The sequence below is a fragment of the Gopherus evgoodei genome, chromosome 4 (genome assembly GCF_007399415.2).
Source record: "Gopherus evgoodei ecotype Sinaloan lineage chromosome 4, rGopEvg1_v1.p, whole genome shotgun sequence".
In the NCBI taxonomy this organism is placed as follows: Eukaryota; Metazoa; Chordata; order Testudines; family Testudinidae; genus Gopherus; species Gopherus evgoodei.
In genome coordinates this window covers 17,631,061-17,647,691 of record NC_044325.1, presented here as the reverse complement: position 1 = coordinate 17,647,691, position 16,631 = coordinate 17,631,061, and the positions used below count along the sequence as shown (strand labels likewise).

General features: G+C 46.3%; 1 protein-coding gene across 1 annotated transcript in view; it reads left to right on the top strand.

Moving 5' to 3' along the window:
- ESR2 (estrogen receptor 2) overlaps nt 1–16,631 on the top strand; it is an 84,462-nt gene that overhangs the window by 24,477 nt on the left and 43,354 nt on the right. The window contains exon 4 of the mRNA XM_030558567.1: nt 295–597. Within this exon, the coding sequence (XP_030414427.1) occupies nt 295–597 (303 nt within the window). The remainder of the gene's footprint in view (nt 1–294; nt 598–16,631) is intronic.

The window sequence follows — 16,631 nt, the reverse complement described above, 5'->3', positions numbered from 1 at the left end:
ATATATCCGTTCTGTTTGCAATCAAAGACCTGATCTATCTCTCACTAAAGTCAATGGGAACTTTCCACTGAGTTTAAAACAGATTTTTTATCTGATCCAGCTCACTTTGTTACATTCTTTTGGATTAAAAGAGAGCCTCCACTAAGGTCAATGGAAGCATAGTTAAACCAGTGCTGAGTGCTTTTGAAAATCCTAACTTCAGTGTGGAATGTACTTGTTGTCTTTCCTCATTTTTGGATTCAGGTAAAACAGTGGTAGAAAAAAAATGTAATTATGGAACTTTATTTGTCTCAGGTTCAAGAAGAGAACGTTGTGGGTATCGTATTATACGCCGTCATCGTAATTCAGAAAATCAAGTGCATTGCACTGGCAAAGCTAAAAAGAATAGTGAAAATATAACCCGAGTGAAAGAAATCCTTCTTAGTGCACCCAGTCCTGAGCAGTTTGTTTTAATGTTACTTGAAGCTGAACCTCCTAATGTGTTGCTGGTGAGTCGCCCCAACAAGCCATTTACAGAAGTCTCCATGATGATGTCATTGACAAAACTTGCAGACAAAGAATTGGTTCACATGATTGGTTGGGCCAAGAAAATTCCTGGTAAGAATTTCAAAAACTATTTTTTTCCATAGAAATATTTTAGTAAGTACAAATACCTCTACCATAAATATTAATCCATTGTTTAGATTCTGAGGTAGAAGCAGCATGGCAATAAATGTGTAGGTTCAAGGCCTTAAGATTACACTTTTAAAATGGCAGTGGAAAACTTATAAATTCTGAAACAAAAGAAGTGAATATTCTGTGCACAATATTTTAAAATACTGCAGAATTCTGTATATTTGATTTGTCAAAATCACACAATATAATCACACCAGTTTCAATTATTTTTGGTCATTTATTTCAAAGTACCTGTCAGCAAGTATGTCTGTAACAATACAGACAACAAAAAAGATTCAGGAAATGTTTTTTTGACAAATAGATTCCTTACTAGGCATATTAATACAGAACTCTGAGTAATAATTCATTTAAACTACAGTACAGAACTGTGTTTCCTGCACACTTCAGAAGCAGTGCAAAGGCTTGCGTGAGTCAGGGGTAATGGAGGAGCTGAGGAGGGGAAAGTAATTGCTGGGAAGGAGCCTGGGTGTGAACTTGGAGAGTTGTTGAGTATGTGTAGGAAAAGTATGGAACAGGGTTTTTTTTGGAGGGGGGAGGGGAGGCAGGGAGAGATTGTTAGGGAGCTTCTCCCTTGCAGGCCCTAACTGACCCCTAGCCTCTTGCATTCAGTCAGGCACATCTGCCACTGTCCCTATGTGTCCTTGCATCCCCTGTCCACATGTCCCTTCATCCCCACTCAGCTACCCCCCATCCTTATATGGCCCCACACATTGTCCCCTGTCCCCATGTGGCCCTGCATCTCCCTCCTCTCTGTGTCCCTGCACCTCCATTCCCATTCAGCCCCTGCCCCAGTCTGTCCTACTTGACTAGCCCTTATAACACCCTTTCTGTGACTTCCCAGCAGCCCCATGCTGTCTGTCTCCTGACCTGGCCCACAGGTGCTGTGAAGAAGGTAGCCTATTTCTTCTTCAAGTGCTTGCTCATATCAATTCCAATTAGGTGTGCGAGTGCTGCGTGCACGATCATTGGAAGATTTTACTCTAGCAACACTCGGTGAGTCGGGTGAAGCGCCCCCTGGAGTGATGCCTTTACGGTGCCGGATATATACCCCAGCCAACCCAGCGCCCCCTCAGTTCCTTTTAATGCCCATAACTGTCATTGGAACTGTGGAGCGCAGCTTAGCAGAACTCCACTTCCTTAGCTTCTAGTGGAGCACTCGTTTATAGTTGTAAATAGTTTTAAAAGTAGTTGGTATTAGTTCTCTAGCAGTAGTTAATAGTTATTGTTCTTAGTGTAAATAGTAGTTGGGGGGTAGTTGCGAGTAGTAGCAGCTTCTCCCCTTCCCTCTCTCCCGGTACCCGGGCTCATGCCTAGGTCTCTGGGTTTCAAACCATGCTCGGCTTGCCTTAAGCCAATGCCTACAGGAGACCCCCACGACTCCTGCTTGAAGTGCCTGTGGGAATCTCGTCAATCCGATAAAGGCCGCATTTGTAAGGCATTCAAGCCTCAGACTAAAAAGGAGCGGGACTTTCGCTTGAAGCAGCTCCTTATGGAAGTGGCAGTTAGCCTGATGTCCTCGGCTCTACGCCGACACCCGGCGCCGTCTTCATCGGTTCACAGCACCCCTGCGGCACTGGAAGGGTCAGCACCATGTCCGGTCACCAACAAAGACTCCCGGCAACAGACATCTCTGGCACCTCTACGAGCGCGGAGCCACTCGCTGTCTCCGGGACCAAAGAAGCAGCTCAAACAACCTGCTGTTCCCTTGCAGTTGCCGGCACCGCCTGTGCCTCCCTCGGAGCTGCGTCCTGTGTTGGACCGTTCCGCAAAGGCACCAACCCCAGTACCATTGACTCTAGCGCCACAAGGGGCGTTGAGTCTGGTGCATGTAAGCTCCCTGGTGCTTACCATAGTCGAGCTCCGTCTGCCATCCACTCCAGAGACTTTCTCCACGGCACACAACCTGATTGCGCTCACCGAGCTGAGACTGTCGCAATCTTTGGTACCGCTGGTATGGACTGGTCCCTCAAAAGGAAAGCCCTCCATGCTGCATCCTCTATCGCAGAGACAGGAGGGCACCGATCCTGGTCTCCGTCCTGGTCATGGTCCTGATCCAGATGCTGGTCTTGTTCACGGCACCGCTCGCCGTCTCGGAGCCGGTCACACTCGTGGCGCCGCTCCGCCACACAAAGATTGTCTTCCCGGTACGGTTGGTACCGGTCCAGCTCCCAGCACCGATCCAGACGCCGGTCCGAGCGCCGATCTACTTGGAGTCGCTCCCGGCACTGTTCCTCCCATAGATGTTCATCGAGGTCCAGATCTGCCTTTCGGCACCAGTATGACTGCCGGTCCCGATCAGGATCGCGGTACCGCTCAAGACCACGGCTCTGATCTCCATCTCCGCGGTGCGGTACCACATGACAAGGTGACCCAGCATACACACTTGGCTCCACCTTGGCCGTCCTGTCCCAACTCAAGGTTGTCCCAGGCAGAAAGTGGCTATCACGTCCAGGACCAAGATGCAGACGGTGCTAGCCAATGACACGATGAGGGACAGGATCCTGGTCAGGAACATCCACAATGGTCCTTTTCGACCCCTGGGGCATACCATCAGGCCCAAGGGGTCCCCTCAGGGGCTTCTCGCTCTGCCCACTCAGAGCCCTTGATACCGGAGGCCACTCGCTCTCCCCTGGGTGGTTCGTAGGCGATGGCCCTGCCCTTAGTTCAGGCCCTTGCCCCTAGCCTGGACTTAGGGCAGCTGGACCCTCCCCAGCAAGACCTTCTCCAGGACCCATTAGTCCTAGGAGTATCCTTCTCATCTTCATCCAATGAGGTGGTGGTGGGTACATCTTCCTCTGGCCCCCCATCTATAGAGCTCCATGCCCACCAGGAGTTGCTTCGCAGGAAGGCAAAAACATGAGCCTCCAGGTGGAGGTCGAGGATCCTGTAGTGGACATTCTATCTGCCGACACCCTGACCAGAATAGCCTTGACCTTTATCCAGATTATCCAGGCTAATGCCACTATGATCCGGCAATCTCTGGCCTCTATTCCCCCTCTGCCAAAGAGGTAGAAAGGAAGTATTTGGTCCCCTCCAAGGACTACTAATATATATTGTATATTCATCCCCAGCCATGCTCCCTCGTTGTACAGTCTGTTAATGAGAGGGAAAGATGCGCCTAACAAGCTCCTGCTCCTAAATCTAAGGACGCTAGATGCCTAGATTTATTTGGGTGCAAAATTTACTTTACTGGCAGCTTGCAGCTCAGAGTGACTAACCAGCAGGCCCTCTTGAGCAGCTACAATTATAATACCTGGAACTTAGTGTAAAAGTTCAAAGAGCTTATTCCTCAGGAGTCCAGGGAGGAGTTCGGGGCCCTATTAGAGGAGGGCAAGAAGGTCGCCAGAACATCTTTGCAAGCTTCAATAGAAGCGGCAAAGTCGGCAGCTAGGTCTCTAGCCTCAGGTGTAGCTATGCACCGCATCTCATGGCTACAGGTCTCCGGTCTCCCACCAGAACTCCAGCAGACTATTCAGGACCTACCCTTTGATGGCCATGGTCTCTTTTCAGACAAGATGGACTTCAGAGTCTGAAGGACAACTGGGCCATCATGCGTTCACTGGGCATGCACCCCAGTGACACAGCGTCGGCTCTTCCGACCCCAACCACATCGCACCTACCCTAATCCCTGGCTGAGACAGGACTTCTCTAGAAGTTGCGGCTGGGATGGTAGGTGGAAACAGCCTGGTCCTCAGACAGGCCAGAACCAGGCCCCCCACAAACCATCGGCAGGGTCCAAACAACATTTTTGAAGGGTGTGCCTGAGGGCGGAGCACCAGTCTTCTTCCAGGATCCTTCCTCGCCTTTCAACAACCACCTCTCCTATTTCCTCCCTGTGTGGTCCCATGTAACATCAGACCGCTGGGTCCTACATACGGTGGAAAGGAAATACCGCTTTCAATTTGTTTTCCCTCCCTTCCTGTCCCTCTTCAGGGACCCCTCTCAGGAGCAACTCCTTCTACAGGAGATGCAGACGCTCCTAGCTATTGGAGCTATAGAGGAGATTCCAAGGGAACTGAGGGATAGGGGATTTTACTCACATTATTTCCTAGTTCCCAAGGCAAAGGGCGGGCTATGGCCCATCCTGGACCTGCGTGGACTCAACAAATTCATGGTAAGTTTGAAGTCCTGCATGGTTTCCCTGGGGACCATTATTCCTTCCCTGGATCCTGGAGACTGGTATGCTACCCTCGACATGAAGGACTCATACTTCCACATAGCAATTTACCCGCCGCACAGGCATTTCCTTCGCTTTGTGGTCAACCAACAGCACTTCTAATTTACCGTCCTTCCCTTCAGCCTATCCATGGCACCAATGGTCTTTACAAAGTGTCTCGCTGTCATAGCTGCCTCCCTCCATTGACACTGGATTCAAGTGTTTCCGTGCTTTGATGACTGGCTTATTTGGGGTCACTCCAAGGACCAGGTGCAATCTCCTGTTCTGTTCATCATGAGCTTGTTCAGACAGCTGGGCCTGCTGCTCAATGTCAAAAAGTCCACTTTGGAGCTGACCCAAAGAATAGACTTCATCAGAGCAGTCCTGGATTCAAGGACTCATCTGTGCATGCCTACTGCGCACCCGCTTTCAGTTGATGGCGAGCATTATCCATGGCCTCCAAAGCTTCCCGACCTCGACAGCATGGACATACCTCAGTCTCCTGGGACACATGGCATCTTGTACCTTCATGACCAGACATGCCAGACTGCGCTTCTGTCCACTTCAGGCCTGGCTCTCAACCGTATACTGCCCGTTCTCGGACAACATGGGTATAGTGGTCATAGTACCGCCAGAAGTCTTAATCTCCCTGGTCTAGTGGCTGAACCCCAACTCGGTATGCGAAGGGGTACCATTCCATGCCCCGCAGCCCTTCCTGGTCCTAACCATGGACACATCATCTTTGGATTGGGGTGCTCACCGTGCAGACTTTTGTACACTGGGCCTTTGGTCCACACGAGATTTTCCTGCACATCAATGTACGGGAGCTGAGAGCAGTGCGCCTGGCATGTCAAGTGTTCCGCAAGCACCTTCAGGGCTGTTGTGTTGTCTGTGAAAACTGCAATACAACAGCCATGTTTTATATCAACAAACAAGGGGGAGCGTGATCGTCCCCCCTCTGTCAGGAAGGCATTCACCTGTGGGAATTCTGCATAGCTCACTCGATCGACCTGATGGAGTCGTTTCTCCCAGGAGTCCAGAACACCTTGGTGGACCGCCTCAGCAGATCCTTCCAGGCTCACGAGAGGTCGATTCGCCTGGACATCATCCACTCTGTTTTCCAGAAGTGGGGACCTGATTGCTCAGGAACACGGACGACTCCCGCTTGGTGCAGCAGATACTTCTGGGCAGCAGAAAGCCCTCTACCAGATCCATGTATTTGGCCAAGTGGGAGTGCTTCTCCTGCTGGTGTGCTCTGAGAAATATTGCCCCACTGGAGATGCCAGTACCTACCATCTTAGACCATCTCTTGTCCTTGAAACAGCAGGGTCTAGCAGTTTCATCCATCAGAGTACACCTAGCAGCGATTTCGACCTTCCACCTGGGCGAAAATGGGCACTCGATCTTCTCCAATCCCATGGTCAGGAGGTTCCTCAAGGGATTAGAATGCCTGTAGACGCAAATTCGGCATCTGGCCCCTACGTGAGACGTCAACCTTGTCCGGTCCAGACTCATGAGTGCCCTGTTAGAGCCGATGGCCACCTGCTCGCTCCTGTACCTTTCCTGGAAGACGGCCTTCCCCGTAGCTATCACTTTGGCGAGACGTGTGTCGGAGCTTAGAGCCCTCAGGTTGAACCCACCGTATACGGTGTTTCATAAGGACAAGGTACAGCTGCGACCACACCCTGCCTTCTTTCCTAAGGTGGTGTCTTCCTTCCATATCAACCAAGACATCTTCCTCCTGGTCTTTTATCCAAAGCCGCACACTTCTCAACGAGAACAACAGCTGCACTCCCTAAATGTTGCAGGGCCCTTGCCTTTTACATTGAACGAACAAAAGAAACCTTTTAGAAGGATGACCCAGCTGTTCGTAGTGGTGGCAGACCAGATGAAGGGCCTTCCAGTCTCCACTCAGCGCATCTCGTCCTGGATCACATCATGCATCTGTGTGTGCTATGACTTAGCTGATGTCCCAACTATGCACCTTACTGCCCACTCCACTCGGGCTCAAGCTTCGTCCTCTGCCTTCCTGGCTCATGTACCCATACAGGAGATATGTAGGGCAGCAACTTGGTCATCGGTGCATACCTTTGCTTCCCACTATGCGATCATCCAGCAGTCAAGGGGTGAAGCGGAATTTGGCTCAGCTGTTCTGCACTCTGCAACATCTCACTCTGACCCCATTGCCCAGGTAATGCATCTGACAAAGTGGGTATTCACCCACGAAAGCTCATGCTCCAAAACGTCTGTTAGTCTATAAGATGCCACAAGACTCTTTGCTGCTAGGTAAGGCTTGGGAGTCACCTAACTGGAAGCGATATGAGCAAGCTCTCGAAGAAGAAAAGATGGTTACTCACCTATGTAACTGTTGTTCTTTGAGATGTGTTGCTCATATCCTTTCCAAACCTGCCCTCTTTCCCCTCTGTTGGAGTAGCCGGCAAGAAGGAACTGAGAGGGCTCTGGGCCGGCTGGAGTATATATCTGGTGCCGTAAAGGTGCCACTCCAGGGGGCGCCTCACCCAACCCACCGAGTGTTGCTAGGGTAAAATCTTCCGACGATCGTGCACATGGCACACGCACACCTAATTGGAATGGATATGAGCAACACGTCTCGAAGAACAACAGTTACAAAGGTGAGTAACCTCTTTTCTCTTCCCTAGCTGGCTGGGAGCTGCTGCTCTGTTCTATCACCATAGTGCTCTCTCGTGGGCAAAAGGTGGAATTGCAGCAACTTTCCAGCAGAAGCTTTTTCTGTGGGGAAAAAACTTAAAATATGTGATGATTATTAATTATGCATGTGCACAGTAGCACAGAATTCCCTTAGAAATAAAAGCTCTTTGACCTCCATGATTCACCAAAAATGTTTTGATTTAGAGAGCAACCATATCATTTTAAAATTAATGAACCCTTGTTTATTAGACAAGATCAGCAATCACATGTAATGTTAATTATGTCATTTTTGAGAAGTGGACTAAAGAGCAGTTTTGTTAGGAATCATAAATTAGCATTTTAATATGTCAACAGTGATTAATCGATTGAATAGTGATGAATATATCTTTCTCCACTTAAGTATTTAATTTAATTTAAAATAGCGCTATAATTTTAAAACAGTTAAGACCAAATTCATCCCTGGAATTCTGATGAACAGCTCCCATTATAGTAATTGAAAACAACATGTACTTACTTTGTTGTTGCTATACAAGAGCATCAGCTTGCTAAGTAGTATGTAATACTGTGCTCAGATTGATTACATGTTCTGTTTAGAAGCAAAAATATTTAGGAATATTCAGGGAATTATTTTATTTTTCAGTTATTGGTAATGCAAAGAACAAGTATTAAATCATAACCTTATTTGTTCTGGCCTAGAAAATCTACAGTTTTATGCCAACTCTGTCATTATGACCTACTGCTTTTCTTTCTTTTCTTTTTTTTTTCTTCTTACAAAATCAGAATGTAACTGATCACAAATCTCTGTTCAAGAAGGGACCAGGAGAAAAACAGGAACAGTTTTGCCAGTAAAGCTGTGAAACAACAGATTTTTCACTTCTGAAAAATTGAAGAAAAATTTTTCAAGTTGAACTGAAAACAAAATATTTCAAAACTTCTAGCAAACTGAAAAATCAAAAAATTAATTTCAAGTTGAATTAAACGCTTTGTCTTTTGACACAATCAAAACATTTTGTTTTGGTTCTTACTATTTAAAATTTTTTTGAATTTTTTAAAAAACATTTAATTATTTAGAACTAAAAAATTTGAAACCTTTTGTTTAAAAAATGTTGAAACAGAATTTTTCATTTTTTGGGAATATATTTTAGGTTTTTTGTTTTTTTTTAAACTGAAACAGTTAAGTAGAACTGACACAAATTTATGAAACATTTCAGTGTCACTTCCTGTTGAAAAATAATTTTGGTTGAAAAATTTCAGCCATATCTACTTGTCAGTCTAAGTGGCAGATCATTGACAAAGTTGTAAGAAGAGGCTTGCCTTCTCTTTGGCCACATTATTTAGCATATACGAAGCCAAGGACTGTAGTCCCTCAGTTTTCTGAGAACCAAATTCACCAGCAGAATAGTAGCTAAATAAAAGAAACATTTAAACAATAAAGGAACACTGAGATACAGCATCATAGGACTCAACCAGGCAAACACTTATCTTCAAGCATAGTGCTTACTACTAAGGCCTGGTCTACACTATGCGTTTAAACTGATTTTAGCAGCGTTAAACCGATTTAACGCTGTACCCGTCCACACTACGAGGCCCTTTATATCGATATAAAGGGCTCTTTATATCAGTTTCTGTACTCCTCCCCAACGAGAGGAGTAGCGCTAAAATCGGTATTACCATATCTGATTAGGGTTAGTGTGGCCGCAAATCGACGGTATTGTCCGGGCGGTATCCCACAGTGCACCACTGTGACCACTCTGGACAGCAATCTCAGCTCGGATGCAGTGGCCAGGTAAACAGGAAAAGCCCCGCGAAGTTTTGATTTTCATTTCCTGTTTGCCCAGCGTGGAGCTCTGATCAGCACGGGTGGCAATGCAGTCCCAAATCCAAAAAGAGCTCCAGCATGGACCGTACGGGAGATAGTGAATCTGATGCTGTATGGGGAGTTCTATCAGAGCTCCATTACAGAAGACGAAATGCCAAAGTGTTTGAAAAAAAATCTACAGGCTACACAGTGCTGCGTGACAAGCGTAACGGGAAGCCAGAGACTCAAACTGACGCTCGTGGAGGGAGGGAGGGGGTACTGAGGACTCCAGCTATCCCACAGTCCACAGCAGTCTCTGAAAAGTATTTGCATTCTTGGCTGAGTTCCCAATGCCTGTAGGGTCAAACACATTATCCGGTGTGGTTCAGGGAATAGCTCGTCAATTTACTCCCTCCCCCCCACGTGAAAGAAAAGGGAAAGAAATCGTTTCTTGACTTTTTTCAATGTCACTCCATGTCTACTGAATGCTACTGATAGATGTGATGCTGCAGCAGTGAAGAGCAGTATCCGCTCCTCTCCCCTCCTTGGTGGCAGACAGTACATGCTTGATAATTGCTGAATACCCCTGGCTGGCCTCAGGGGTGCCTGGGTAAAAATAAGAATGATTCCTGGTCATTCCCAGTAGATGGTACAGAATGGCTGGTAACCGTCTTCATCATAGCCACGGGGGGCTGAGCTCCATCAGCCCGCTCCCTTTCTGGTGTAAAGAAAAGATTCTGTACTGCCTGGACTATCATAGCAGCGGGATGCTGGACTCCTCTCCCCCACACCGCTTAATGTCCTGCCAGGACTGTCATAGCATGGGGAGGCTGCCTCCCCCTCATTTTATTTCACTGACAAGTCACTGTTTCTTATTCCTGCATTCTTTATAACGTCATGACACAAATGGGGGGGACACTGCCACGGTAGCCCAGGAAGGTTGGGGGAGGAGGGAAGCAATGGGTGGGGTAGCTGCAGGGGCACCCCCAGTGAATGGCATGTAGCTCATCATTTCTGCGGGATCTGACACAGAGCAGCTGTACTCTCTGATACACTGCTTCTCTAGTACACTTGCCCCAAATTCTAGGCAGGACTGACTATTTTTAGAAACCATAAAGGAGGGATTGACTCAGGGAGTCATTCCCAGTTTTGCTTTTGTGCCCCCGGCCGACCTCAGGCAGAGGCACCCATGATAGCAGCAGACAGCACAGAAGGACAGATAACCGTCATCTCATTGCCAAATTATCCTGGCAGCAGACGGTACAGAACGACTGGTAACCATCTCTGCTATCATGCAAAAGCAAATGAATGCTGCTGTGTAGCGCTGGAGTATCGCCTCTGTCCGTGGCATCCAGTACACATACGGTGACTGTAAAAAAAAAAAAAAAAAAAAAAATGCTGAACGGGCTGCCAGGACAATCCATGGAAAAAGGGCGCGAAATGATTGTCTGCCGTTGCTTTCCTGGAGGAAGGAATGACTGACAACATTTACCCAGAACCACCCGCGACAATGATTTTTGCCCCATCAGCCACTGGGCTCTCAACCCAGAATTCTAAGGAGCAGGGGAGACTGCGGGAACTATGGGATAACTACGGAATAGCTACCCACAGTGCAATGCTCCGGAAATCGACGCTAGCCTCGGACTGTGGACGCACACTGCTGAATTAATGTGCTTAGTGTGGCCACGTGCACTCGACTTTATACAATCTGTTTTATAAAACCGGTTTATGTAAAATCGGAATTATCCCGTAGTGTAGACGTACCCTAAGAGTAGTCCCAGTAAGACTATCGTAGGACTACTAATGATAGTGAGTGTGACATCTGGTGGTAAGTGTTTGCAGGATTGAGTTTTTGCTTGAGAGATGAACTAGATGGTGAGAACTCATGGCAAGCTGAAGAAGGAAGAATCGACTGCGAACTGAGGCTTGTATGTCCTGAAGCTGAATGTCTAAACCAGGGATCAGCAAATTTTGGCACACAGTTCGCCAGGGTAAGCACCCTGGCAGGCCGGGCCGGTTTGTTTACCTGCCATGTCTGCAGGTTTGGCCAATCGCAGCTCCCACTGGCCATAGTTCGCTGTTCCAGGCCAATAGGGGCGGTGGGAAGCGGCGGCCAGAACATCCTTCGGCCTGCACTGCTTCCCACATCCCCCATTGGCCTGGCGAGCCGCGTGCCAAAGGTTGCTGATCCCTAGTCTAAACCATTCACCCTTATTCCTAGTGGTGTAAAATATGTGTAAATTTAAGGAAGAGGACGCTAAACAGTGATTCCTATTGTGCATCAGAATGTTTTGTTACTGTTCAGGTTGATTGGAGAAACTGCAGAACTGTATTCCATTGGAATATGTGGTTCTGTCGAAATTATACATTTTGCAAAATTAGATTAATTTTATTTTGGGGACATGTTCCAATGTGTTCAGAAAGAAATGTATGTTTTGTTTAATGCATTTTCTTTGTAACTATTGTACTTAAAGCATTTAAAATAATCTGAAACAAAAAATAATTTATTTCACAGAGAATTATTAAATTTTCAGTTTTCAATCCAGTTTGAATAGAGCCAAGTTTTAAAATTTCAAGTCCTTCGTGAAACAGAACTTTAATTGCAGCTCTGATTACTATATTTTGTTGCTGAGTTTTTGTTTGGTTTGTTTTTTGCATACTTATAGTGTCTTTATTTTCAGAGTACTGCAAATCTTGGTGATATTCCAACTACCGGAAAAAAGTTAAGGCAATTAGAAATCATCATACAGATCCTAGAAGCATTATAAGAGTATTGTGTGTGTTTATTTTTACTAATTAGCTTGTGTCTTATAGAATAAAAATAGACAATTAGTTTGAGGACAATGCAGAAAATAGAAGTGACATTAAATTGAATGCATTCCCAATTCTGAGTGCCCAACAATACCTCTTGTGATAGCTAACACAGCTTTTACTTGTTGTCTTATTTTATCATTCAAAGCAGAAGTGACAGTAATGGGTAGCTGCATTATATTAGTTACTTTCCTAGATGGCAAGCTATAGCTGCTTTTCATAAGTATTTTTTAAATTAATATTTTCTTTAATTTGAATGCATTTTTCTATTTTTTAGGGTATTATTTTTGGTCATATTGTTCTATTGTGACTTCAATTTGCCACATTGGCTTTTCTCTATTGCAGAATATATTTTTGGTGTTAGTGGGTATGATCAGGCTGAAATATTTTTCTCAGTTTAGCGGCATAGAAATCTTCAAAATGATTTTTGCTTTTAAAGTTTAAATTCTTCTTAGGTTACCTAGTTTAATGTAGTAGTGATCCGGAACTGCACTGTTCACTGTTGTCTACTTTTGCTGTATTCTTTTTCATATAGATTCAAAGGCCAGAAGGTACTATTGCTCATATCTTGAACACTGCGTGCAGATGTGGTCACCCCATCTCAAAAAAGATATTGGACCTGGAAAAGGTTCAGAAAAGGGCAACAAAAATGATTAGGGGTACAGAATTGTTGTGGTATGAGGAGAGATTAATAAGACTGGAACTTTTCAGCTTGGAAAAGAGATGACTAAGGGAGGATATGATAGAGATCTATAAAATCATGACTGGTGTGGTGAAGGTAAATAAGGAAGTGTTATTTACTCCTTCTCAGAACACAAGAACTAGGGGCCACCAAATGAAAGTAATGGGCAGCAGGCTTAAAAGAATCAAAAGGAAGTTTTTTTTTACGCAATGCCCAGTCAACCTGTGGAATTCCTTGCCAGAGAATGTTGTGACGGCCAAGGCTATAACAGGGCTCAAAAAAGAACTAGATAAATTCATGGAGGATAGGTCCATCAGTTAGCCAGGATTGGCAGGGATTGTGTCCGTAGTCTCTGTTTGCCAGAAGCTGGGAATGGGCGACAGGAGATGGATCACTTGATGATTACTTGTTCTGTTCATTCCATTTGGGGCACCTGGCATTGGCCTCTGTCGGATGGCAGGATACTGGGCTAGATGGACTCATAGACTCATAGGTCAGAAGGGACCAATCTGATCATCTAGTCTGACCTCCTGCACAAGGCAGGCCACAGAACCCCACCCATCCAATTTTATAACAACCCCTAACCCAGGACAGAGTTATTGAAATCCTCAAAATTGGTTTGAAGACCTCAAGCTGCAGAGAAACCACCAGCAAGCGACCCGTGCCCCACGCTGCAGGGGAAGGCGAAAAACCTCCAGGGCCCCTGCCAATCCGCACTGGAGGAAAATTCCTTCCCGACCCCAAATATGGCGATCAGCTAAACCCTGAGCATGTGGGCAAGAGTCACCAGCCAGCACCCAAGAAGGAATTCTCTGCAGTAACTCAGTTCCCATTCCATCCAACATCTCCCCGCAGACCATTGAGCAGACCTATCTGGTGGTAATCCAAGATCAATTGCCCAAATTAACAATCCTATCATAACATCCCCTCCATATACTTATCAAGCTTTGTCTTAAAGCCAGGAAAGTCTTTTGCCCCCACTACTTCCCTCGGAAGGCTGTTCCAGAACTTCACTCCCCTAATGGTTAGAAACCTTCGTCTAATTTCAAGTCTAAACTTCCTAATATCCAGTTTATACCCATTCGTCCTCGTGCCTACATTAGTACTAAACTTAAATAATTCCTCTCCCTCCCTAACGTTAACCCCCCTGATATATTTATATAGAGCAAGCATATCCCCCCGCAGCCTTCTTTTGGCCAGGCTAAACAAGCCAAGCTCTTTGAGTCTCCTTTCATAAGGCAGTTTTTCCATTCCTCGGATCATCCTTGTAGCCCGTCTCTGAACCTGTTCCAGTTTGAATTCATCCTTCTTGAACATGGGACACCAGAACTGCACACAGTATTCCAGATGGGGTCTCACCAACGCCTTGTATAACGGTACTAACACTTCCTTATCCTTGCAGGAAATGGACCTTTGATCTGACCCAGTATCTCTGTTCTTATGTTCTTATTGTGATCATCTAATCTGACCTCCTGTATTACACTGGCAATAGAAATAGGGTGACTAGAACTCATTCCCACTATATACCATTGAGTTCCATATCTTAGCAGGACTTTTGAAATAGGGTGATCAGAACCAAAAACAATATTTCAGGTGAGAGTGTACCATTTCATTTATATAGTGGCATTAGAACATTTTAATTTTTATAATGGCATCTTATTTATTATACTGCCAATTTTGTTTTTGTGTATTTGTTTTGTTTGTTTTTTTGTTTTTGGTATGCTTTTTTGACTGCCACTGTACATTGATCAAAAGTTTTCCATTCACCATCTAAAGTGACAGGTCCTATTCCTGCATGGTTACAGTTAATTTACAACTCAGCAAAGTGATGCACATTTGCTTAACTTTGATGTGTGTCCCTATGATTTTTCTTAGCCTTGTCTGGCTTTGACTGACCTAAATCTTCGTTTAGAGAAGACACATACAAGAGGCACATAATAGAGGTATACAAAATACCAAATTATATAGATAAGACTCAGTGCGATAATTGGATCCAGATTCTGTGACACTGGCAGTAATTCTAGTAATTCTGTATCAGCTGAAAATTAAAAATCGATGTTTTTATTAAATTAAATATGAAAAAGAATGATATAATCTATACAGTAGCCAGTGTTGTTTATTTTGATATTAAGTTTGATTTGTGGTTGCCACAACCCAAGTTTTCATTATTTAAAATCTATATTTCTAGACCTCGTGACATAATTGTCTCCCTGAATCTGCAGACTGCATGAAACAATAGCTCTGAAAAGCATGAGCTTCTCCGTGTTAACACTGAAGTCTGCAGATGACAATGTAAATGCTAGCTCTGTCAACTATTTCTCTGCCGATCACTTTAACAAAAACAGACAGCTACTGTGCTTTATGCACAATCCCATACTGCCTCCCATACCAGAACAGATTCCAAAAGCCCCAACTGCCCATTTCATAGCTTACCAAAACCTCCAGCTTCACCCTGACAACTTCTACAAAGCAGGCATTTTCAATTAAAAAATATATCTCACTTATTGAAAACAAATGTTCTAGAGCACAACCTGCAGCAATCCGTGAATTTCCCAGCATATTCCATGGCAGAAGAATCATAGAGAACATGGGACCCTGGGCTTAGAGAAGGTAAATTGGAAGCTCCTATTTTTCCCTTTCTCTTACTATAAGAAGGGGCTATTGAATGAAATATATTTAAAACTTACACAAAGGGAATACTTTTTACAAAATGTATAGGAACATGTGGAACTCATTACTAATATACATCTGTGATGCAGTAGCAACTGTCTGTGTGGGGAGTGGGAGAGCAGGGGAGGACTTTAGGGGATGGACGATGCCAGGGCCTGTAACCTGAGCTATGTAAGGGAGGGGAAAGGTCAACACCTTTGCCCGGGAAGGGGGACAAAGGAAGGGAGTGGCAAGAGGGAAGCAGTTTGAGTTTGGGCTTGGGGCTGGATGGGCGGAATTCCTGGTATCCTAGCTAGGATCCAAGCACCCTGAAAGCCCAGAAGGACTCGGTGGAGGGGTCCTGACTGTGCCTGCAAGCTCTGCTGTAACCTGTGTTCCTGTTGTCCAATAAACCTTCTGTTTTACTGGCTGGCTAAGAGTCACTGTGGGTCCCCGGAAGAGGGGTGCAGGGCCGGACTCCCCCACACTCCGTGACAACTGGTGGCAGCGGCGGGAGATACTGCACCCCGTGGACGGCGCTTCCTGCAGTAAGTGACTGGGGAGCAGTAAAACGAAGGGGTGGTTAACCCCTGGGAGTGTGTGCCCAGTGAGAAGGACTTTGCAGTAACAGGGTCCCCCAGGGGATTGCAGCGAGCGGTCCCAAGGGCAAAGGAGTCTGCAGCTTGACCCTGGCAGAGAGGTGGTGACCTCACGAAGGGCTGGTGCACTAGGGGTCCCCCGGGAAACCGTGGGGAGCGGCGAGCACCCCGACCTGTGAGTGGCCAGCAGGAAGATGTATGCCAAGCGGCGCAAGTGCGACCTGCTGGAGCTGTGCAAGCAGAGGGGGCTGCGCCCGGGGAGACTCACCAATGACCAGCTGATTGCCCAGCTGGAGCAGGGAGACCGCATGAATGAACGGAGCCCTGTCTCTGAGGGAAGCAGCCGGGCAGATGCAGCGCAGGCACCAGTGTCTGTCCCCGCTGGGAGTGGTCAGCCGGCGGACGAGGGCTTCCCGAGACCCCCCCCTTCCTAGGCCTAGGGGAAGGGCGGGGAGGAGCCCAGTGTATACCAAGGGCACCGTGACACACCCGGCCAGCAGGGGATCCTCCCGGCGAAGCTCACCCCCCAGCAGGGGATCCTCCCGGCAACGCTCGGCATCCGTGGAGCAGATGCGGCTGGAATATGAAAGG